The 25,370-nt window shown below is 46.1% G+C and overlaps 1 protein-coding gene across 1 annotated transcript in view; it reads right to left on the bottom strand.

The window, feature by feature from the left end:
• Positions 1-25,370, bottom strand: part of LOC146784031 (SEC14-like protein 2) — a 534,640-nt gene that overhangs the window by 18,185 nt on the left and 491,085 nt on the right. The window contains exon 11 of the mRNA XM_085634515.1: positions 18,039-18,208. Within this exon, the coding sequence (XP_085490641.1) occupies positions 18,039-18,208 (170 nt within the window). The remainder of the gene's footprint in view (positions 1-18,038; positions 18,209-25,370) is intronic.

A 25,370-nucleotide genomic window follows, 5' to 3' on the forward strand; every position in this document is an offset into this window, starting at 1 on the left:
CACCAGCTACCAACGACCTCAGCACCCTGCTACCGGCCGAATCTGGGACTCTCCTGACGATCTGCTGGGGGAACATAGGACCTCTTCCTGATGCTACCCTAAATTCAGAAGGTGAACCCTGAGAACCGACTGTACGATTTTATATGCATTTCTGTGTTTTTCTCAATAGAATTTCATTGTGCGTAATTACGCACAACAGTAAGCTATTTTCCGAACTTTGAAAAATAAGAACTAAAAAAGTACTTACTTGTGAACGAAGTTCTTAGTCTTAAAAATCATATAACAATCTGTGTTATTTTTGCAAATTGGTCTCGGATTTATTCTAGAGTGTCTGTCTCATTTACTACCTCTGAGAGTACAATAAATGCTTAGCAATACCCTCTGATAAGCCCAACTGCTCGTTCACACTACTACAAACAGAGCGTTCGTCATTTACTTTTGCCTCTGTATACCAATCTTGGTCTCTCTGCAGTGTACTTTGTTTTAGTAGAACCAGCAGAAACAGATTTGAGGCCCATTCCCAGTCTCTATTGGCCTCATTGTGTTTGATGACCTGAGAAGTGAACTTTGGGTAATGTTGTCTGCTGCCGAAACCAGAATTACTCCTTATGGTCTTGCAGTTGAAATATTCCACTAAATGTTTAAAAAAAAAAAAAAAAAAAGAATGAAATATTCCACTAAGGTTCTCTTCCTGACCTCTACCCATTCTCTGCCCTTCTTCAATCTCACATGCTGTGGTTATCCTCTTACCTTTCCACTTCTCTTTTTCTCACCTTTTCTTTTTTATGATTTTTCTCCCTCTCTCAAAGCTGGAGCCCTTCAGAACCTCTAGCAATGGTGACACAGCTTCCTCTTGGGCTTGATGGTAGCAGTGTCTAAATAGGTGGGGTTGAAAGTGACTTTGGGGCCCTAAATACATGAGGGTGGCGGTGTCTAGATAGATGTGGTTGAACGTGTCTTCAGGGGCCCTAAACGCACTTATTGTGAATGAAATGAAAAATACAATTTATAAAGAGCACTAAACTCAAAGGTATTCAATCGCTCAGCCAAAAAAGTAGCGATCTCAACAGATCCTGAGTAGTCCCGGCCAGAGTTTACGTTTTCAAATGCTCCTAAATAAGGAGAAGGATTCCACGTCCGAGATATTAACAGCCAGGGAGCTCCAAAGTTAAGCTGCAGCAACTCGTGGAACATCCTCCCCATGTGACATTACCATAGCTAGGAATAGTCCCTTTCTGGCAAAGGATGATCTGAGAAGTTTACATGGCTGGTACCATTTGATGCCTAGACCCTTTCTGATGTTATGCCAAGAAGACTATACAAAGCACTTTAAAGTTTATCTGTTTTCTAACTGGAAGCCAGTGGAAATCGCAAATATCCTCTCTAGCCGAGAGACATGTAGGAATATTCAGAAGCAGGCGCACCACCGCATTCTGGACCATTTATAGTTTAAGGGAAGAGCTATTATTGTTCCGATACACTGCATTACAGTAGTCTAATTGCGATGTAATCAAAGCGAAGACTAATGAATGACACATTTCAGAAGGAATGAAAGGAAAAACTTTCCTTAAGGTCCTGATAATATAAAAACAAGCGCTGGTGGTGCGGCTAACCTGCGACTCAAAATTGAGAGCGTTATCAAAAATGATTCCAAGATTTTTGGCAGACTTTACTGGGATTAGTAGTGGGCCACAAAACCTCCATCCACCAGGCATCGGATCAGATGGAATCCTGAGCCCAAACACCAGCACCTCTGTTTAGTGGGCATTTAACTTTAAGAAATTATCTTTCATCCAGAAGCTGATGCTGGACATACACTGTTTGTATTTGTCAGGCACAAAAGACAAACTGTCAGAAATAGACACAATGATTTGAGTGTCATCCAAATCGGATAAAACCTGGAAGCCGAAAGATCATACCAACTTCGCAAGAGGAGAAACATATAGATTAAAAAGGGTCGGACTAAGGGATGAGCCCTGCGGTACTCTGCATGGGAGACTAAAAGCCTTAGCCTTGAATCATCCACAGTTTCCAATTTTCACCCTATCAGTTAGAAAGGAGTGAAGAGCAGCACCATTCATTTCAGCGTGCTGTAACCGCTGAACCATGCGCAAGGGATAGACGTTATCAAATGCTGCAAGCAGCACTGAGATAGCTGCCCCACCCTGATCTACCTGATGCTGGGACCATTGAAAGGAGTCCATTAAGGAAAACAACTAACATCGAAAGTATAAGAGGATATCAAATGGCTATGTTCTACTTTTCCCTTAGCTTGAGGTCTTTGTACTATGAAGTAGATGCTGTAGCAAAAGCTACATTGATGTTTTTGTCATAGTTACTCTCTTTTAAAACTTAATTAAAGAAAAGTATGGCACATATGGTTAACAAGTGCAGCAAAAAGAAATCAATAGATAAGTCAATTGTATCACAAATAGATTTCTTCTGCAGGTCCAAGAATTTCATCACAGCAGCGTGGGATTACTGAAGCTGTCACTGTGCCTCCTGAAAACAGTGCATTGTGGAGAGGAAAGGGATATTTTTACCAATTGCCCGTATAAAACAAATTGGAAAGCTTGCCTTGTTGATTGGGGGGGGGGGGGAGGGAGGGGATGTTACCCCGAAATTGGTCCCACGATGTTTGTTTCCAGGTTAGGGAAGCCCTGACTTGGCAGTTCGGAATGGACTGTTCCCATGAAGAAATTGAAAAATATTTTGTATTTGGTGTTCATCTATTGGTCTTAATCCTTTTTCGATGCAACCTTATGCAAAGCTACCTTACTTATAGGAGGTAGCATAATCCTGAAATAAGCACAAATCAATTAAAGTATATCTTGCAGTTGCGCCAAGATTTCTTCTGGGCTCCTAATTGCCAATCCTTAAGAGCTGTTGGGCCATCAAAGAACTATTCAAGGGAACTTTTCAGAACTTTCCAGCCTTCTCACTCCCCTCCACCAAATCTTGGTTCAGTATGAAAACAATGAGTAACTTGGTTTTAGAGAATTAAGTTAGTATGTAAACGGGATCTTATACGGTCACTGCTTAATGTATTATTCGCCTACCTTTATATTGATCTGGGGATTGCTGATTGTTGTTTTAAAATATATCGAATATTTTTTGTACTTTGTAAGGATTTTTAATTAAGTGCTTCTGTATTAATGCATTCTTTGATGCCACCAATAAAAATATATTTTTTTTAAAGTTACTGATCTCTAACTTTAGTTCTCAAGTGTTGGCATCTTTCATATGCCATTTCCAGGAGACAGCTCCCATTATAATAGTATCACAAATGGATTTGTTCTCCAGCTTCAGTTATTTCACCACAGCAACTGAGGGTTGCCGAAGCTATCAGCATGCCTCTTGAATCAAGTGCATTTTCAAGACTTTATATTTTTGCTGACAGGAGAGACATTCTTGCACATGCAATAGCGGATTCCAGTAACAGCACGTAAAAGGCAAATATGAAACGATTCAGCATTTAGTGTTTATCTAGAGGTAATAATTCATTTTTGGTTCAACCGTATTTGATTTTACCCTACTTACTAGTGCTAGCACATATAAACTAAATTATATCGTGCACTTGTATCAAGGTTTCACTAGGCTCCTCCTAATGCCAATCCTTAAGGGTCATCCAAGAATTCATCAAGGATCTTTTCAGCACCTTACTGTCTGTTCGCCCTACCAATGAAAAGATAGGGACTCATTACTATTTCATCGCAATTAGCGAGCAGCCCATTGAAATCGATCACTAAGGCAAACCTCATATCTTTCTAGGAAAAATCATTGGTACTCGCATTAACATCACCCAGGAGAATTAGTGAAAAGCAACAATTCACACTATAGTGTCATTTCTCTATTTCAATCAGGACAAAGTTATTCCACACACAAATCTACATTTCATGCCAAAAGTTGTCAGCTGACTTCCATTTAAAAGAGCCAGTCATGCTCAAAGCTTTATTTCAACACCCTTAAGTTGCATCATATATGGCTCTACACTGTCTTGATGTTAGGAAGTATGTAAAGGTTTACCTAGAAAGGCAAAAAGACTTCAGCAAATCAGACCTGCTGTACATTTAATTTACAACGCCTCATAGGGGAGACCCTTTATTCATCCAAGGGATTTCAAGATGGGTGGCGGCAGCGATCATAATCTGCCTTATCAGAGCAGGAAGTCCACTGACTAAGTCACTCCAGCACATTTTGGAGAAGTGAAGCAGTATCAGCAGGTCTCTACACAGGAGTGCCTCTGTTGAACATTTGTCGAGCTGTGACATGAAAGAAATGAGTTACTTACCCTTACCTACAGTTCTCCAACATTTATATCTTTTCTATATTTATATGTTTGAATCATTCCCCATTGTCAGGCTGGGAATCAGTGGTACATTAATATAGCAATAAACAGTGTAAAATATACAGCATACAATGCAAGAATGGCATTGGCCTGAAACAACGTGGTAGCTTTAGTAGCACATCCACCTCAATAGAAAGAAAGCTCAATGAGGTGGAAGCTTAAGCACTCCTACTCCCCCTAGAAGCCACCATATCTCAGATTTAAAAGGACCAGTGTAACAATAAAATACACTGAGTCTCTGATGGGGAGGAGGGAGGTTGCCTGTGAATATATAAAAGATATCAATGTTGGAGAACTGGAGTTACAGGTAAGTGACGGATTTCTTCTCCAACACTGAATCTCTTATATATACACATACTTCAATTAGATTAGCAAGTAGTACACATTGTAAAATACAACAAAGCCGGAAGCAGGCTAACCTTTGATGATACAGGTTTCTCAGAACTGCTTGTCCCACTACTGCGTCAGCTTCTGCATCCACATCTAGGCAGTAGTACTTTGTGATCTTTTGCCTGCTCCTCCAGGTGGCTGCACAGCAGATGTACTTCAAGGGAATAGACAGCCACAGATAGTCACAGTTGAAGCTATGCCCCTGGTGGAATGTGCCCTCACTTTTCCACGGACAGGACGCTTGGCTTTGACATGACAGAAAGCGAAGCAAGCTGACAGTCAACAAGCTATCCCGTTTGGACAGGCCTTGACATTTTCATGGTTGACTAATCAACACAAACAGCTGGTCTGATGTGCGCATGTCCTTTGTCTTGTCTATATAGAATTTGTAACATCTACGTAAATCCAAAGAATATAACAATCTTTCTGCTGTTGAAGATGGGTTTGGAAACAAAGGCCTAATAATTACATGTTCATTTAGGTGAAAGTCAGTTGGAACCTTCAGAATGAATTTAGGGTTGGTTCTGATAATTAACTTGTCCTTCATAAACCGGAGAAAAGGCCCCTTGATGGTGTATACTTGAACCTCTAACACTCTCCTGGCAGATGTGCTGCTTTCCATGAAACACATTTTAAGTCTACTTTATTTATAGGCTTAAAAAGAGGTAGCATCAGCTGACCAAGGACTAAATTAAGTTCCCATGGAACTGGAGGATGGCAAAGATATCGAAATGCTCCGAAGTGCTCTTTCATAAACTGTTTAATGATTATTTGGAAAAACAGAGTTGACGTTGATGTATCAGTTCTTCTAAATCTCGAGATAGCAGCACGATAGATCCTGACTGAAGAATATTTGAGTCCACTCTTGGCTAAATTTAACAAATATGGAAGGATCTGAATAGATTTTATTTCAAGTGGATGAGGACCATTATTCCTGAACCAGGTACACAATGGTAAGCATTTCTAACTCTTATTAATTGATGGATCTCAAGCATGCACCAGAATATGTTTACTTTCTTGCAGTAGATCTAAATTGCCAAATTCTAAGTTGTCAGATACCATGCTGTCAACTTCAGTGACTTGTGATTGTGGTGGAGAATCTCTCCATGATATCTTTAAAGTATCCTGGGATGCACCTTCAGAGGACTGTCTGAGCATGCTTATAACTGCAGTAGCTCACTGTACAAATACTGGCGAGGCCATGCCGCAGTAATGAGGATCAGACTGCAATGGTCTAACTTTGCCTTCTTCAACACCCTGGGGATCAGGGAAAAGGATGAAAGGTGTAGGCAAATATCTTGGACCAACTGATCAAAGGACCATTGTCTGTCATCCCTGGATGCCAGAACCTGCTTGCGAAGCACGGGCATCACTTGTTTGATGTGGCAAACAGATGAACTGTGGTATGGCCACATTGATAGAAAATGTAATCCACCTATTTCTGTAATATTTCCCACTCATGACAATCCGACATTTAGCGACTGAGTGCATCCGCTTGATCGTACTGGCAGTCTGGCAGTGATGTCTATCCTGTGAGAAATGAGCCAGTTCCACAACAGCAGAGCCTCTTCTGAAAGGGGTTTGGACTGTGTTCCTCCTTGCTTGGCAATGTAGCACATGGATGTTGGGTTGTCTGTTCTTACTAGGACTGGTTAACCTGCCAATATGGGGAGGAATACACTGATGTGGAGCCTCTTCTCTGCATTTGAGCAGCGCCCTCTGGTTGAATGTTCTTAAAAGTGAGCTCTCCAACAGTCCATGGACACATCCATAAAGAGTATTAACCTTTCTGTTACCGGCATAAAAGAAAAACCTGCATTTAGGTTTGCTGGGATCCTCCACCTCATTAAGGTTTGGTTCAAGTGCCTTATGTCATGGACTGTATCTTCACATGAGCCTTCTCTCTGCTTCCATTGCAAATTCAGTTCTTGCTGGGCAGGTGCCATACGGAGGCTGCATATACATGATGCCATTAGGCCCAACAGTAACTTGTATTGCCTTACTGTTATTGTTTTCCAACAATAGCCTTTGCCACTGTCTGCAACGCTCTCACCCTTTCTACCGATGGAAAGGCTTTTCCCAATGTAAATGTAAATTTGATACTTGTATAGCACACTACTCACCCGCAAGGTTCTCAAGGCGCTTGTACGAATACCGCTGTGGAACCCATCCTGGCTTTCCCTGTGAGGCGTCCACTCCTGGGCACCCCCAAGGTGGAGGCCAGGCATCCTTAGCGTTGTGGGGGCCGTTGTGGAGATTAAGCAAGCTATTGCCCAGAGTTGCAGAGTGGGACTCCATGATTGGAATAGGCACCGAGGCGAGAATTATCAGGTCCGTGGAATTTTTTGAGCCCAAGACCCGCCGAGGCGGGGAATTGAACCCTGGTCCCGGGCTAGACCTCTGCATCAGGGTCTGCCGCTCTAATCATTGAGCCACACTTCTCCAATAGTGTGTCAAATATTGCTCCCAGAAAGTGGGTATTTGTCTAGGGTTCCAACGATGATTTTCCTATGTTCAAAGTGAGATCCAATCGTAGGAAAAGACTGATGCAAGTATTAGTAGAAGCTTTTGCTCCTTCCCTGGATGGCGCTTTGACTAGCCAGTCATTCAGGTATGACAACACGTGGTGACCTCGCTTGAAAAAGAGGCAACTGTGGTGAAACATTTGGTGAATATTAATGCACTGATTTGAGTCTAAAAGGGTGCGCCTTGAACTGGTAGTACAGCCCCGCTATGGAGAATCAAAGCTACTTTCTGTGTTTTCAATGAATGGGTATGTGGAAGTAAGCATCAAAGGTCCAGGGAGGTCATAAAATCACCTTCCTGCATCATCAAGAGGACTTCTTGTAAAGTAACCATCCAAAATGACTTTCTTTAGAAACTTGTTCAGCTTTCTTAGATCCAGTATTAGTCTCCATTGAACTGTTTTCTTTTTGATTAGGAAGAACCTGGAATAAAATACCTGGTTCCTTTCCGATTTAGGTATAATTTATATGGCTCCTTTAAAGAGAAGCATGAGAATTTCCATTTAAAGCTCCTTCAAATGAATTTGATGTTCCTTTCCTGGTGGATGAACTCCAATGTATGGCCTGTTTGGACAGATTGTGTCACCATTTGTCTGCTGTTATGTTCCTCCATGCGGGAGCAAAAAGAGAAATTCTGACCATTAACTTCAGAGAACCAGATGGAATAGGGGGTAAAAGCTAAGAGTCAAGCTCTTTTCTTTATTGTCATTGTTTCGTGCTTGTGAAGAATCTCTCTTCGTTCCTGAAGACCTCCCATAAGACGGTCTTTGGTTTAGATGGAAGGAGTATCCTTGATCGTATCCAGACTGTCTTTGAGGATAATATGAAAGTCCCTAACCTCCATATTGATTGAATCGGTCTCTGAAATTGTGTGATCTTCTTGAGCCACGAAAATTAGACATCCCAAATCTATGATACTGCAAAGTCCTAATGCCTTTTCAGTGTCAGATTTAAGACCTTGCAAAGCCTCAACTACATGCTTGCCAAAAAGAGTTAGGCCATCAAAAGGCATATCCAGAATCCTGAATTGAACATCAGTATGGAAAGAGGTAGAGTTTAACTAGCCTTGTCTTCTTAGTACAGTACCTTCTGGCAGTTAGTGAAAACCTGTGTTCGAGTCATATATTGCTGCATCAATAATGAATGAAGTAGTAAGCTCCCCTTCTTTTAGGATAGTTCTCGTCGCATCCCTCATATCTTCAGGAATAAGTTCCAGTAAAAAAAGCAATGTCATGCCACATCTGGCGATCATAGCGACCTTGATTTGTCAGGGCATTGGCTGTCTTAATTGAGGTTGCTTCCGAAGATGAAATTCTTCGGCCCAGATTATCAATGCATTTGCTATCCATGTGTGTAGGATCGGAGGATGGCATTAATGGGGTCTTGGCTCTTTTCTGAGCTGCTGAAGAAATGATGAAATTTGGTTTTATAGGACTAGTGAGGCAAGCCGAATCTGGTGCCTTATATTTTTTCACTAGACAAGGTATCTATCACCTTTGGAACTGTTAATTAATTTTAATCCTTTCGACCAGACATAATCAAGAATGGGTATAGTTTTAACAGAACTGCGAAGTTACTCTTTAAAGACATAAAGAAAACATGGTTTATCTACACACATCATTGTTAGGTTGACTTTCTTGGCAGCTCTTTCTATTAATGAATGAAATTTAAAGATATCATCTTTAGAATCTTGTGAATTTGGTCCATCATCATTTGCACTCGGTACAATGAATTTCCCTCTGCTATAATCTTGTCCTCCAGCAGATAGAGGGGTTTAGAGGGGCTGGCAGAATGGGTGTAGTCGGTAACACCAGTTTAGGATTATCAGATGGTTGCTGTCATGTTACCTTAGTAAAAGTATCCATCATCCTTTGCAACGTTGATAAAAAGGCCATCAGCACTTGAACCACATGTGGTTTCCTAAAACCTTTTGGTGGTTTCTCTCTCATCAATTTGAGTAGTTTGAGACTTATATGCTTGTTGATAAACAAATTTGTTGTTGGACTCAGACGGTAAGGTCGTCATTGATGGGGTTGTCATCGTCGACTAAATGGTTGTCGTCGATGGTCTCGTCGAAGTTCTTGTCGCCGACGACGGTGTAAAAGTTGTCATCTACAGGGTCATCATCGACGATGCCTTTTAAGATACATTTTTTGAAGATTTGCAGGTCACCTCTATAATGTCTAGAGGTGTATGCATATCCTGTTAACTACCGGAAGAGGTGGCTGCAAGTGCTGTACCAAATAAATTATGCTCAGGAAACTGTACACGTCTCCTTCTGTGCAATGCCTTCATGGAAGTGCTTGGAGGGGCACTTTTCACTAAAACTTCCCTTGAAGAGAAGCATCTCCTTTCGAAGGAGGAAAATTCTCTTTGTCGAAAAGAAATAAGGCCAACCTCATTTCTCTGTCCTTAAGAGTTTTAGTTGAAGAAGTCTTACAAATATCGTACTCTGAGGCATAAGGACGTGGACAAAGGCAATAAATACACTGAGAATGTAGGTCATCTGTGTAAATCTTCTTCTTACAACAAAACGAAAAAGGTTTAAATAGAGATTTATTTTCTCTGTCAGCCATGGTGACAATTGGTTGTCGGGACAAAAGGTCTCCCTGGTCCACAAAATAGTAACCTTCCCTAAAAATAACACGCAGTACTTCAGTGCTGAAGATAGGCTGGTTCAAACCCAGGGCAGACTAAGATAGTAACAATTTCAGGTTCACTGAAGAGTCAAAGCAGAGCTCTGCCAGGGGACTCCCTCACAGTGCTAACGTTTCCACCTCATTGGCTGAGGCTTGGGTTCTTTCAAATGAGGTGGATGTGCTACTAAAGCTACAATGTTGTTTCTTACCTATGCACCTCTTGCATTGTATATTGTATGCTGTATATTTTTACACTGATTACTGCTATAGTAATGTACCGGTGGATTCTTAGCATGATGACAGGGAATGATTCAAGCATGTGAATATATAAAAGATTTAATGTTGGAGAAAAGTTGCCACACAGTTACACGCCATTACTTTCTGGTAGCTCTATCAGATGGTGAAACAGCAGTAGGACAAGCAGTTCTTCACACTCTTTTGCAATATGGTGTTTATTTTCTTTCCTAGCCACTGTATGCAATATTCATGCCGATTGTGCTTGGTACTGTTTACTAATCTGATTCAAGCTTGTTAATAACCTGTACCTATAGATCTCAAGCACTGTTACCTTTCACAGATTCACATGTCACTTTTTCTCTTTCATTCAAAGGAGACTTACCTATGGTTATAGTCTTTCTGTATACATGTGCTAGAATCATTTGATTTGAAGATGAGATGGCCTCTGGAAACTGTGGATTAGCGAAGACTCATATCACTAAATTCAATTTATTTTCAGTAAGGTGAGTGTGCAATTCGAAGAGTTGCACAGGTTAATATACTGTGAATTCATACGGCTACTCCACGTTTACAGTGGGTCTCCCACTTGACAACAGGAAATGATTTAAGCATGTTAATTTGAAAGATACTTTGCAAGCTATAACATTATTACTGTGATGTAATTTAGGTTTTAATAATTCCAATTTAAGGGAATGGGAGAGACTCATGGACAATTAGCCATCTGATATTCATACGTTGGATCTCTCGAGAATACTGAATGACTATGATGATTTTATGTCCCAAGAAGTATTACCTACTTTGGGCAGTAGGGGGAGATTTCGGATTAGTTACGGCGGATAGCTTGTGAATGTGACAATGAGGGGCGTCATTAAACATCATTTTCTGTCACAACAAATACATTTTCCCAGATTCTCTAGGACTAACTAGAATACGAAATTATCCTGCTCTACAATATTTTGAGTATTTGTATGCTTTCAGGAGGAGGATTACAACATGGCTACTTCTCATACCTGTGGAGTGTCGCTAGGCCGGGGTATGCTGTAGGCGCGTGGAACATACAGACACGGGGAACATGTGTACTAGTGTGGGCCAAAGACCACGAGCGGTCTTGCGCCCGTTTATTTATACCTTCAGGCGTGCCCGCCCTCCGGGTGCGTGGATGCGTGAGATGCGTATCAGAACGGGCCGGATGGCTCCGTTACCACATCCCTCCAATCTTTCAGATAGAGAGATCATCCGCTATGGAACTGTTCGGCTCTCTTGCGCACACCATGCAAAGTCCCTCAGTCTCTGATTAGGGGCCGGATTCGGCCGGAGGCCATACTTCTGGCTCCGGGGGACTTCCCCTCGTCCGGTCCCGCAGGTTCCTCTTCCACTGTGTGCCCCTGCACTTTCGGGGGACCCGTTCGTCCCGTCCTCTCGCACTTCAGCGCCTGACTGTGGGGGCGCGCTCAGCTGTGGGCTCGCTTGCCCTCCGGACGAGCTACCCCCTTCTCCTGCATCCAGTTCCTCCTCCTGTGGGTCAGTCTCTCGCGGGGCCGTGGTGACTTGCTTGAACCAGGATGTATTTCGGGTCACTACTCGTGTTCCTCTCTGGACCGACACCATGGTGCCCTGCACCTTGACTACCTCCCACACTTCCGATTCAAACGGGGTGCGATACTTCCAGTTTGGATAGCGGTCCTTCATGATGACCTTGTCACCACCTGGAGACTCCTCGCCTGGGCCCTCCGAGCCCGACTGGCGTTCTCATTGGAGGTCCGCCTCTTGGCCTGAGCCGCACCTTGGTCCAGCGGCCGAGGCTGCCACGACTGACTCGCCGGGATGTTGTCTCTGGGGGCCTTCCGGAATAGGAGGTGAGCAGGTGCGCACCGAGTGGTACAGTGAGGTGTCCGGCGGTACGCGCTGAGGAACTATGATAGGCATTGCTCCGCATCTTCCCCTTGGTCCACTCCTATCTTCAGCGCCCGGTTCATCGTGCGCATGAACCGTTCCACCTCTCCGTTGGCCTGGGGCCACTGCGGGGTGATCTTCCGGTGCCGGACTCCTCGGGCTGCCAGGTATTCTTGGAACTCTCTGCCCTGAAAGGGCGGCCCATTGTCAGACCGGACTTCCTCGGGCCGACCCATCATGGCGAACGTGCGGTCCAACGCCGCTTTCACCTGGCTGAACGCTGTGGAGGGTACCGCCTCCACCACCGGGAACTTGGAGTGCGAGTCCATTACCACCAAGGTGTGTCGCCCATCTGGGAAAGATCCGAAATCCACGCACAGCTTGGACCAGGGTTCTAGACACGGGTCTTCCGTGATCACCGGATGCGGTGCCGGCTCGCCCCCCGTGATGTTACACGAGTGACAGTTGCGGACGACTTCCTCTACCATGGCATCCATCCTAGGAAACCACACTTTGCTCCGTAGCCTGGCCTTGGTCTTGGAAACGCCTTGATGCCCTTGGTGAGCCAGGCGAACCACCTCTCCTTGGAGACTCCTCGGGATTACGAGCGAGGCGCCTCTCATGATCACTCCATGTGGCCCCTCGCTGAGCTCACTCTGCGCTTTCCACACCTGTTGCCGAAATGCCCTTTCTTCCTCGGTGAGGGCTTGCACCCCGTCCAGGAAGTTCCGCCAATTCCGGTTTATCAGCGTTTGCTTCACCTTGATGAGGCATTCGTCCAACTCTGTGGCTTTGCCAATGTCCTCCAACGTGAGTGCCACCGGGCACGCCGCTTGTGACACCATCCGGACGAACTCTTCCGTGCAGCTCACATCCGAAGGATCTGGACCCGACTGGGATGGGCCCGGGTGTCTTGACAGGAAGTCAGCAGGATTATTGGCCCCAGGGCGGAAGACTACCTCGAACCGGTAGGCTTGCAGCTGGACTGCCCATCTCTCGATCCGTGGCGGGCCCAGTCGTGCGGTGCCAGCGAAGAGCGGGACAAGGGGCTTGTGGTCGGTGACCACCCGGAAGTCGTGGCCATACAGGTAGAGGTTAAAATGCTGGCAGGCCCACTTGATGGCCAGCGCCTTTCGCTCTATTTGCGCATACCGCATTTCGGTGGCAGTCAGGGCCCTGCTGGCATATGCGGTGGGGACCCACTCCAGCGCTTCCGTCTCCTGCATCAGGACTGCACCCAGCCCGACGGGGCTGGCATCCACTACCACCTCCGTTTGTCGATGTGGTCTGAAATACGACATGACCTTGTCGTCGATGAGCGCGTCCTTGACCGCCTGGAACGCTAGATCTTCCTTCGCTGCCCAGGTCCAGGGCTGGCCGCTTTTCGTGTGGAGGCGGAGTGGCTCCGACAAGGACACGAGATTGGGGATAAACCGCCCGCAATAGGTTGCCATCCCTAGAAAACTCCTGACCTCGGTGGCAGATGTGGGCCTCGGGGCTGCTCGGATCGCTTCCGCCTTCTTCGGATCGACTCTCAAACCTTCCCTCGAGAAGACGTAGCCAAAAAACTCGACCGACTCCTGGTAGAAGGAGCACTTGGCCTCGTGCAGGGTAAGGCCATTGTCCGCCAGCCGCTGTAGTGTGTCTCGAAGATGCCTGTGATGCTCTTCCAATGTCTTCGAGAACACCAGTATATCGTCGCTCAGGTTAATGACTCCTTGGAGTCCAGAGAGGGTTTCACGTATGGCATTCTGGAATACCTCCGCGGCTGACGAGATCCCGAAACTCAGCCTCTTGTACCGCCGTAAGCCAACGTGGGTGGAGAACGTGGTGATGTTGCGGCTGTCCGGGTGGAGCTCTAGCTGATGGTATCCTGCATTGAGATCCAGTTTTGTGAACCACTGGGCGCCGTTGAGGTCAGCCACAATGTCGTCCATGGTGGGTGTGAGGTGTCTTTCGCGCTTCACTGCCTTGTTCGGGAGGCGCATGTCGACGCACAAGCGGATGGCGCCTGGCTGCTTGGGTTTGGGCGCCACGACGAGGGGGGACACCCACGGGGTGGGGCCCGACACCTTTTCGATCACCCCCAGGTCCTCCAACTTCTTCAACTCCTCCTCCACTCGTGGTCTCAGGAGGAATGGTATCCTCCGATGCCGGAGCGCCATGGGCCGGACCGTGGGGTCCACGTGCAGTTTGAACTGTTTCCCGCGCAGGTATCCAAGACCGCGGAATAGCATGGGGAAGTCCTTTAACATCTCCCTGGCATGCAGGTCGTGCACCTGGTTCGCGAAGAGCACCAGCGCCAGGTCTTCGGCGGTGTGACAGCTAAGCAGGGTGCCCCGTTTTCCTTCCGCCACGTGGAACGTCGTGGCCAGTTTCCTGCCGTCGCTAACGACTTCAACTTCGATCACTCCTCGCAGGGACAGTGGCTTGTCGCTGTCATATGTGAATATTTGGGCCTTGGCGGGTCGCAGGGGGGGTCAGGGCGACAGTCTCTCGTACTGGCAGCTATCCATTACGTTCACTGACGCCCCAGTGTCGATGAGGAGACCCGGCCACCGTGATGTCGCACATGGGCGGCGGCCTGCGCCTCGTGCCTTCTCTGCCAACAAACGAGACGAAGAACACCTCGTCATCTTCCGCCTCGCCCTCAAACTCCAGCTGGGTGTTGTCGCCCTGGGCGGGGGACTCCTCCAACGTCAGTTGACGCACACTCGCCGCGGCACCTCGCGTGCCCCCGGCATTGCTTCGCCCTCTTCCGCCTCTACAGACCTTCGCGAAATGGTTCACCCGTCCACACTTCAAACACGTCTGTCCTCTCGCGATGCACCTTCCGCCTGGTGGGTGGTCTAGGCCGCAGTTACCGCAGGCGTTCCTCTGGGGAGCCCTCGTGGCTCCACGCTGATGGGTCGGTCGCCTCTGGAGTACATCCACCCTCTCCTCTTTCACCGCAGGCACTTTCAGGGCCGCTGCCGGACGGTTGAGGGCCGCTTCCATCGCGTCCGCGCGTGCATTGGATAGCTCGTGGGACCGGCCCAGAACCAAGATCTTGTCAAGGGAGATGCCCGGCTGCCGTAGGATGAGGCGCCGCAGTGGGACCGACCGGCATCCCTGGATGAGCTGCGCCCGAATCTCTGCTCTCTGGTCCGGTAGCGTGCACGATAGCGAGAGTTTGCGAAGGCGGGCATAGAAGCCGTCGATGGTTTCCGTTTCTTCTTGTCGCGCCTGGCGGAGTTTAAACCACTCGACGTCGGGGTTAGTTTGAGGGTCAAAGTGACGATTTAGGGCCCGTATAGTACCCGCAGAGTCGTTGGCGTTCCCTCTGTCTGGTAGGGTCTCGAAGAGGTCGTACAGCTCTTCGCCTCCGTAGCACATGAGGAGAGATCTCTTGACTGTTTCATCCGTTTCTCGCACCCCAACAAAGTAGTGCTCCAACCGTCCGATCCATGAGCGCCATCGCACTGCCGCCGTGGAGGGGTCCGAAAGCTCGCTAAATGGAGGTAGCGGGGCTACTGCGCCATGTCCAGGCGCGGCGGGCGCTGGCTGCTCGGCCCGCTGCGGTGGCGGTTGCTGGGTGCCTCCTCCACTGGTGCCGGGGGTGGTCATGCCTGCTGCACCTCTCCGTCAAACACACTCCTCTAGGGCCGTGGCTGCAGATCTGCTGCCCGGGCGAGACCACTGTCTCCTTCCTCCCTTGCCTAGGATGACTGCAGCTGCCTGGATGGCGCTGCGCGCAGGCGAGACCACTGGCTGCTCTCTTCAATTCTTTTTCTCTGTGGGCTGAGCCTCCCAGGCAGGCACTGCTGAGGACGCCCCTGCAGCTCCCTTCCCTCGCGCACACTTCAATGAGGCAGGGGGGGGGCCTGGCAAGGCAGACGACCATGGGGCACTCCCACCCCAACCAGACACAGCACGGGCTCGCGAGGGTCGATTCCCCCCTCCGGGGCGAGCTTACCGGCAGTGGGCGGGCTGACGATCCTCCTCCAGGGCTCCAGAGCGTCACCACAGCCCTGCCTGGCTGCGCGAAGGCGCGCGTGTAGAAACGCGGTCCGTCCCGCCTCCGCGGACTTCCAGGAAGCGCCGACAAGCGGGACCTTCTCAAGGCAGGTACACGGGAGGGGCAATGCGCGGGTGTACTCCGCCTCGTCGCCAATGTGGAGTGTCGCTAGGCCGGGGTATGCTGTAGGCGCGTGGAACATACAGACACGGGGAACATGCGTACTAGTGTGGGCCAAAGACCACGAGCGGTCTTGCGCCCGTTTATTTATACCTTCAGGCGTGCCCGCCCTCCGGGTGCGTGGATGCGTGAGATGCGTATCAGAACGGGCCGGATGGCTCCGTTACCACAATACCCAACAATATTTCTGTGCCGCTCCGCTGCTTTGAAAGGGAGGTATAGAAATATACTCAGCCCATAAAAATATAGCATACAGCAGCATTTCTTTCCTCCCCTTACTGAGGGCAGAGAAGTATAGCGGAGCTGAAACAGAACATCACTGCCAACGAGTTGCACAAAACAAGAATAATATTCAAGTATGTGGGAGTAGAAGATGCACATGGTCCTGCAAGAGAGTTTACAAAAGGCTTCTAAACAAAGAGGGCTCTTGACAATGTCTGCTCACGTTAGTGCTTCTTGGGAGTGTCTATGTATGCACAGGGCACTTGTGTGCCAGCCAGTATCTGTACATAGAGGTGCTTTGCATCGTCTTTTCATTCTCAGCTTTGAACCAGTCCATGGCAATGATCATGTGGGTGCTCTCCCCTTTCTTAACATCAGTGCCAATGATGCTGAACGGGGATGCTGTTTGTCATCTTGACTTCTTCTTTTAAACCTCCCCCTGCAAGAGTCCTCAGAGAAAGACTGGCGCACTGGTAGAGGGAGCAGCCTCTCCTCACCCCTCAGGTCTTTCAGAAGAAAGGGATTCCTGTCTTTTTCACTTTTTTCTTGGCCATACAGGCAAAACTTCTCAAGCTCTCTCAATGTGCCACTGAACAGGAAGCTGCAGTGACAACATCTTCTGGGACTATGGGATTCTGGTAAGCATAGGATACAGATCCAGTGGGTATCTGTTCTATCCATTTTTCTGTCACATTCTGGGCATTTTGCAAAACGAAATGGCACTTTTGCAAAAAAAAGAAAACATAAAAATAAGCTCAGTCCTAAAGGACATCGAGTGAACCACTTTAAAAAAGGTTCTGAGGGTTTCTGTGAGGAAAAAGGCTTAAAAAGGGTGAGCTCAGTGCTCCAAGAGTCTGTCAGCAGGAGCCGTAAATAGAACTGAATTAAGTGAAACCTACAGGGCATGATGGGACATTGGAGGTCTAGGTGTCCTTGAAGGTGCAATGTCAATTGTCATTCTAACATAACAGCAGTCAATAAACTGCACTACCTAGACCTTCTCTTTCATTCACTTTATAAGAAAATCAAAAGGCTTTGTTAACAATGTTTTTTAATTTTCACTTTTCTTCCTTTCAAATAACTTTAAGGCCATATGTATTTTCCCTGCTTTTAACATTAATTAAGGGAATGGCAATATAGCCTTTTAAGCTGCTAAATTATAAATTGGTTTCACATGTAATTCCTGGCTTTCCCCAGTAAGGTAAAGATGTACATAAAATGTGACTTTCGAAAAGTCCTATGGGTTCCCTGTATGAAGCAGGACTATACCGTGCGAATGGATTATCAATGGAGGTCCCCAGAAAGAGATTACAGGACAGAACAATTTCGACCTTGGTCAGCCAAGGGAAGCCTCAGCCTTATGGCACAGCGAGCAGAAGACCCATGTCTGGGTGTCTATCTCCTCCTTGAAGGTGGCCAGGACTGTTTTACACTTGTGTTCTCTTACGGAAGGGACATGACCAAGTATCTGAGGCTGGTATTTACCAGTGGCTGAGCACATTTCAAGGACTACATTCATGACTTTTTGCCATTCTCAGAGACAGGGCACGTGTGCGTATACAGATGGGGGAAAAGCTGAAGTAAATTGTGGAACTGCATTAACTCACAAATGCCAGGCTCGGTGCAGGTGAGGGTGCCATCTTCTGGTACTAGATGTGCATTGTACCGGTCAGTGGTGACCACCTCAATCATATCTCCTGCTTTCTGGCGCTCGCCTGTCTTCGTTTTCTTGAAGACCCCAAAGCCAATGTCTGCTGAGTCCGACATGAACTGCCACCTGCGGGAGGAGGAACAAATAGGTGAGACGTGCAACTTTCACATTTTGGAGCAACATACTGTATAAAACTAAACTAACACCTCCGATAAGGAGGAGGAATAAATCTGGGAAAACCATATCAACAAGCCTCCGTGAAGCAACACTAAGGGGCAAAGAAAAACAAGCATTTGCAATGCAATAGGTCTCGCATTTGCGAGAGTTTAAGCTATTGGCATTGTAAATGACAATGCCTTTTATTTATGTTTTAAAAATAAAAGTAATTGTCATTTACAATGCCAATAGCTCAAATTCTGGCTAATGCGAGACCTATTGCATTGCAAATGCTTGAGCTTTCATTGGCTGGGGAAGTCGCGGAATGATGGGGGCAGAGGAGGGGAAAAGCTTTTTACTTGAGATGAGGGAAGCTTTTTCGTGCTCCTTGGCAGTCAACTGCATTAGACTCCCGGGTTGGTTTATCAGATCCAGAATTTGCAGATTCGATAATTCTGGGACCAGAGAAACCCTAAACCTTGGGTGTATTTCTCTCTTGGCAACTCGTCACAAGGGCCAAAGTAAACTACTCTATGCAAGACATCACAGGGAGTGAAACATTTCTAGCACACGACTCAAGGATGGTTAATGCACCCTCTGTGCAGAAACTGAACATCAACAACTTATTTAGGAGCAATGGCTTAAAATGCCCTTCTTTTGTAGTGCAACTGCCAGCGAGTGGCGTTACCATGCTATAGTTCTGTAACAGGTAAAGCTTCCCACCGCCTGAATGTCGTAGTCAATAATGTAGGTTAGCGCCATGTTTTCGTTTCTGACTAAAAGAAACACTCGGGATAAAAATATCTCATGAATGAAAAAACTAAAAACTGGCGAGCAAAATCGTGAGGAGTAAATTGTTTAAAGGAACAATGACAATGCTGGAGGTAACTAATAAAGTAAGGAAAGGGTTAAATTTAAAAGGTAAATGAAGAGGGTTTGTTTAAATGAAAAGGCTGTAGGAATCCTCCCGGGTAAATTTAAAAACAAATACTCACTTTGCATTTTAAATAAAAATAATTTGTAACACACGGACAACACAGAGAGGACGTGAGAGCAAATCAAATGAGTAGCCTGATAAGACTTATGGGCTGATGAGGGAGATAAACTATGCGGTCTGGGGATATTGTGAGGTCTGGCAGGGAGGGGCCCTGAAGAAAGACTCCGGAGGGAAGCTCTGCATAATTTAAATGAATACGCTTGTCCTGTGCTGGCGCAGTGCTCAGGGAAACGGAGATAAACCCCTATAAACATATTTGATAAATATGGAGAGACGATGTGGCATGCATGCAAAGCTGGGGACTTTGGAATTGTGGCTCGAGTCTCCAGGTACTCTGCGTCTTCCAAAAATAAAATGCAGACATGTTGAGTATTAAAAGTTTTGTAAAACAATAGCGAAACCCTGCTATTTATTGGTGCCTTTGTATGATTTAAAAGGGGACAGCAAGTGGATGCAATGGTTCGTGAATACTTACGACAAATCTAAACAAGTGGCTGTGTTTTCAGGCGATCCTCGGGAGAAACAAAAGAAAGAGGTATACGGGGAGCAAAGGGCAAGTGACGCGGCCGCGAAAGTGAAAGTGATCGTGATTACGATCGCTACGGAGGAAAGACACATGGCGCTGTGCGCGTGCACGTTCACGTGCACTGTAGCTTTAGGCCACGACAGCACTTTGAAAAGCCTGTATACAAAATATCTCGGCCAGATCAGCGCAAGCGCTGGATCAGGCGAGACCTAACAACCACTCTCACATGGGTAAAAAACACAAAAGCACCGCGGCAAGCCACACCAACACACCACTCACATTGGGAAGTAACACTGAGGAAAACCAAACCAACATATTGCTCCTGAATAGCCGCAACATACCAGGACATGACAAAAAAACTGTTTTGTGGTGGGGGCGACTCACTTGGGCAAAAAATACTAGTAATTACCCTGGGAGCAACAGCCTAGTGCAAGAGAAACCAACAACTCAAATGTGACAGAGAAGAACATCAGGACAAACCAAACCAATAACAATAACCGGGGGCACAACACATACGGATAAGTAAAAATGACAACTATCACGTTGGGAAAGAATATACTAAGGCAAGAAAAACAACATCTGTGTAAGACACTGTGCTTTTACTCCCGGAAGCAACACAGCTGGGCAAGAAAAAGGAACAACTATCACTCCTGGGAAGCAGGACACTGGAGTCAGTCAAATAAACAGCTGAACACATCTCAACAAGTTTATAATCAAAAGTAAAAAATAAGGGTACAAGCTTTTCTCATAGCTCACATAGGCAAGCTGAACTAACTGTTCTCACCTGGAACAGGAACACTCTTAGGCAAGACAAGCTGCTTTTACATTTGGAAGCAACATACCTGAGAATGGAGAACTAACAACTCTCACCTGTGGAAGAACCTTATTTGGGTCAGCTGAACCAACAACTCTCACCTGAGGAAGGATCACTCTTTAGCAAGCCAATCCTATAAACCTCACAACAGGAAGAAAGATACTTCAAATCCCAACATTTTTTATGACCGTAATCTAGTGCCCCCACTGTCCTGCCTGCGTGCGGATGTGAAGCACTGGAGATCCTTACCTCTTTCGTTGGTTAGCCGAGCTGCCCTTTTTAAAAGACTGGCCCTCCCGCGCTTTCTCTACATCCTTCAGAATTGCCCACACCAAGTCCCAAATGTCTACTTCTCGGAAGTAGAGAGTGCAATTTGTACGCTGCTATGGACGGTGGGTCTCCCCGTATTGCGATGAAAAAGTTGACGAAAGGGTGGTACGATGGAGGCTTTGCCCTCCCAGACCTAAGACTATTACTGGGCGTCACAATTAGTGGCAGTGAATCACTGGCTATATCGCTCCCCTATAGATCCAGCGTATCTTCTGGACAGATTCCAAACGGGACGAGTAGGGTATTTAGGGGCACTATACTCAAAAGTTAACAAGAGGCGGTATTTTGGGCCCACATCTCACACGGTGACGATCTGGCATCAGGCGAACTCCGGTCTGGCATGGTCAAATGTCCTCACAAAAGCTACACCCCTATAGTGTGCACAGAGATTGGGACACCTGTGTCATCAACTTGGCCTTGACAAATGGGATATTATAGGAATTTCCACTATTGGAGATTTGATTAAAAAGGGTTTGATCCTCAAGTTTGAGGAGCTCAGAGAGAAGTACAATATGGCCCAAGGTGAAATGTTCAGGTACCTGCAAATTAGACATGCCCGTACCACGGCATTACCCGATCTCACGGACATACCAGAGGCATCACCGCTGGAAGACCGACTACTTGACGGACCGTTACACTCAAAAGCTATATCACTGACATACAAAAAACTATGCAACAACCTACCTGAAACGTTCCACAAACGAGAGCAATGGCAGAGAGGCATAGGACCCATTGATGATGAGGACTGGCAGACGACACTAGTGTCCCCAAGAGAAGCAGCCATCACTCTCCGTTTCAGATTGATACAACTCAAAATCTTACATAGATCGTACTTAACCGGGGTTACTCTAGCGAAGATAGGCACCAGACTAGATGCGGTGTGCCTCAGGGGCTGCCAACACACTGCCACCTTCTATCACACGAAATGGGAATGTCCGGTAGTACGGCAAATATGGGAGGGGGCCACGACCCATATTCAGAATGCCCTGGGAAAGGAAGTAACCCTCACATCGAGACAAGGTCTTCTTAATATTTGGGCGCCGACTGACCTCACAGAGGTGGAACAACAACTGACTACACTGGGCTATACCCTTGTCAAGCATGAGATTGCGAGGGGATGGGGGGCGGTGGATGAACCTTTTCCCAGAGTGTGGGTAAAAGAGTTCGATAAATGCATGATTGCAGAAACGGTAGTATTCAAATCGCGTGGGTGTCTGAAGAAATGGGACAGGAAATGGGGCAAATGGAATGTTTACCATGGCAACCTGTGTATATCCCCATCGATGGAGCTGGAAATGCAGCGTGGGGGAGAACGTGATTTTGGGGTATTATGTTTGTAACCATTTTCTCCTTACCTATTGTGATGAAGCATTGTACGACTACTCGAAATGGCAACTGGGAAATGTATGTGACTTTAATGTTGAAATTAATTAAAAGATTTATTAAAAAAAAGAAAATGCATTAGCTGAACTTAACATACACTGTAGCTTTAAGACAGCCAGCAGCTTCCATCACTGAGAATACTTACGATGGAGAACTAGAAATACAAGTAAGTAACATTTCCTTCTGAATCATAGGATTCTCACTGATGAACGCAGAATAGAGTAGCAAGCATATCCCCGATCGCGGCTGTTAATGCAATGAAAATATTTTATTAAATACCAATGAAGCATGCAGAAAAGTCAAGAAACCTGTTAGGGTTAAATAAATACATTTTGCAAGATTGCTTGACCCACTAGAGTATCATTTCTATGGTCTTCATCTAGACTAATGTCTAGTAAAAGTGTGAAAAGATTTTTATGTTGCTGCTTTACACATTTTTGAAAGGGGAACATTTGTGAACCAAGTGGTAGAAGCTGCTTTGGTTTGTTTTTTTACAATACGCTGTTATAGCAGCCAAATACTCTTTTATTGAGAAAAATTGCAGTTTTGAGTTTGATAAATGCAGTAAATAAGGAAGGATGGCATTTTCTTGGCATGATAGTGGTTCGTAATTCTTAGCAAGACACCAAATTACAAATATTTTCCATTTGAAAGCATAAGACATCCTGATGGATGGTCTTTTAGCTTCTCGAAGAATCTGCATACAGTCCTCAGGCAAACCTAAATGTCCGTATTGTATGACCTCAGGAGTCATACTACCAAATTCAAGGATTGTACGTTGGGTGGAAGATTCTGCCTCCCATTCTGGACAGTAGGTTGCAGCCGCGGTCGGTAGTGGGAGTAGCTGCCGGGCGGTGACGTGGGGAGGGGCAGGGTGGGGGGGTAGTATACTATGGATTACGGAGGTTTACAGGTAAGTAAACATAAATTTAAAAAACGAATTTCGTTGCGTGCACTGCATCGCATTTGGGGGATGCAGTACGCGAAACGAAATTCGTTTTTTAAATTTATATATTTACTTACCTGTAAACCTCCGTAATCCATAGTTTACTCCCCCCAACCCTGCCCCTCCCCCTTCCCACGTCACCGCCAGGCAGCTACTCCCACTACCGACCGCGGCTGGTAGGTTGCGATTGCATGGCAACTTCCTGATAGGTTTAAGCGATAGGTGAAGTAGGTCTGGATACCACCATTATCTCTGCCACTCCGGAGCGATCAAGATCATGGTTGAATACGATTGTTAGAGTTTGATGATCACTGACAAATGAGTGGTATTGGAGGAAAAGCATACAGTGATTTATTGCACTAGTTTATCAAACAATCATTGCCCTTTGAATGGGGATCCCAGAACGTTTTTTAGGTGGCAAATAGGTCTATTTCAGGATAAACCCAGTCTTTGAAGATGAGGTACAAGACAGTGTCTTATTTATTTAGATAGTTTTTTTATAGTGCATACTTGACCCTTGCGGGTATCAGAACGCTTTACAGAGAGCAGCACGGTGATAGCAATAAAATCAATATCAATGTATTGTTGTCAACCAGAGAAGGGAGGGAATGCTATATAAGGGTCGTGGAGTAGAGGGGAAACATCAATAAAAGCCAAAAATAATGTTAAGTACAAACTATAGGAATAGGCAATGTCAATAAACGGGAAGGTAGAGTCAGAACTGAATCAATTGAGAACCAAGAGGTTGCCAGTGAAAGTAATCTCGAGTGTCGTGGAGGGAAGAAGGTTTTCCTGGAATATAGGGAAGGAATTTGTCCATAAGGAGTACTTTGACTTCTTTTTCTGACGTAAGGGGCAAGGTGTTCCAAATTCTCAGGGCCATACCAGAGAAGGATCGGTTGTACGATTTCTTTTTTAGGAATCTCTGTGGTTTCAAAAGTAGGGTGTTGGAGCTTCTGTAGGATCTGGAGCTGCCAGAAAGTATGAGCTTTTGATCAAGGTACCTGGAGGGTTCGAAGTGGAGGGCTTTATGTGTCATGTAGTCCATTTTTAACTGAATTCTTGTTCCATATGGGAGCCAGTTGAGGGATTTCAGATAAGAGGTGACGTGGTTGTTTCTTTATGAGCCGGAGAGGAGTCGTGCAGCAGCGTTGAGCGGGGCTTAGTGATGCCAGTTTGGATCTGGGTAATGCAGAGGAGGTAGTACTTCCATAGTCCAACCTAGGAATCACTAGGCCTTGGATGCATGCTTGAAATCCTTGGGGGAAGAAAGGGTTTTAGTTTTCTTCGAATGTTCATTTGGTGACACGCTCCTTTGGTGGAGGCACTGAAACATCTGCTGAGTCTGCTGGTTTGTTTTGCAGACCTGGCAGATGAACTGCCTGAAGTGACAAATTTCTTGATATAAGCCAATGCCAAATTGTTTGTACTTTTAATGATAGAGTTTGTGATCTTGTTCTTCCTTGTTTGTTTCAACTGTACAGGGTGGTGGCATTGTTCATCTGTACTACTAGTCTGTTGGAAGTTAGAGCTGGGAGAAATGCCCTGAGAGCTAAGTGCACAGCTTTAGCTCGAAGACATTGATCAGATTTAGCTGTTGTTTGGGAGACCAATGACCTTGAGCCCTTAGGTCATTCAGATGTATTCCCCATCTAGTAAGAGAGGTCTCCTTTGAGGATTTGTGTTTGTTGCGCTTCCTGTAATATAAGTGATGAGCTTGTAGCATTAGCATCACATTTTTCACCCAGTCACTTAGGTGTTGTGACCACTAGTCTTCCAAGCATTGCTGTAGTGGTCTCGTGTAGAGACGAAAATTGGGGACTCAAAAAATTCACGGGGCCATCTTGACTAGTAGAGAAGAAATTTGCCTTACTGATGGATTTGTGTTGTGTAATAATTGGAAACATTTCTGGAAAAAATGGTAAACAATCTGGCCTCCCAAAGGAAACACTAAAAACATGCATGCATTGCATTGCTTTCAATGGCAATGCGTGCACGCTTGGCGATTCTCCTGCGGGAGCGAGCGGCGGCATCTCGTAGCAATAATCGTGCTCGCTCCCGCAAGGGAAACGCGGCACGTCCCTGCTCTCGGCCGCACTCCCCCTACTTGTGATGGCGAGGCACGCACGCTTTTTA

The sequence above is a fragment of the Triturus cristatus genome, chromosome 11 (genome assembly GCF_964204655.1).
Source record: "Triturus cristatus chromosome 11, aTriCri1.1, whole genome shotgun sequence".
NCBI lineage: Eukaryota > Metazoa > Chordata > Amphibia > Caudata > Salamandridae > Triturus > Triturus cristatus.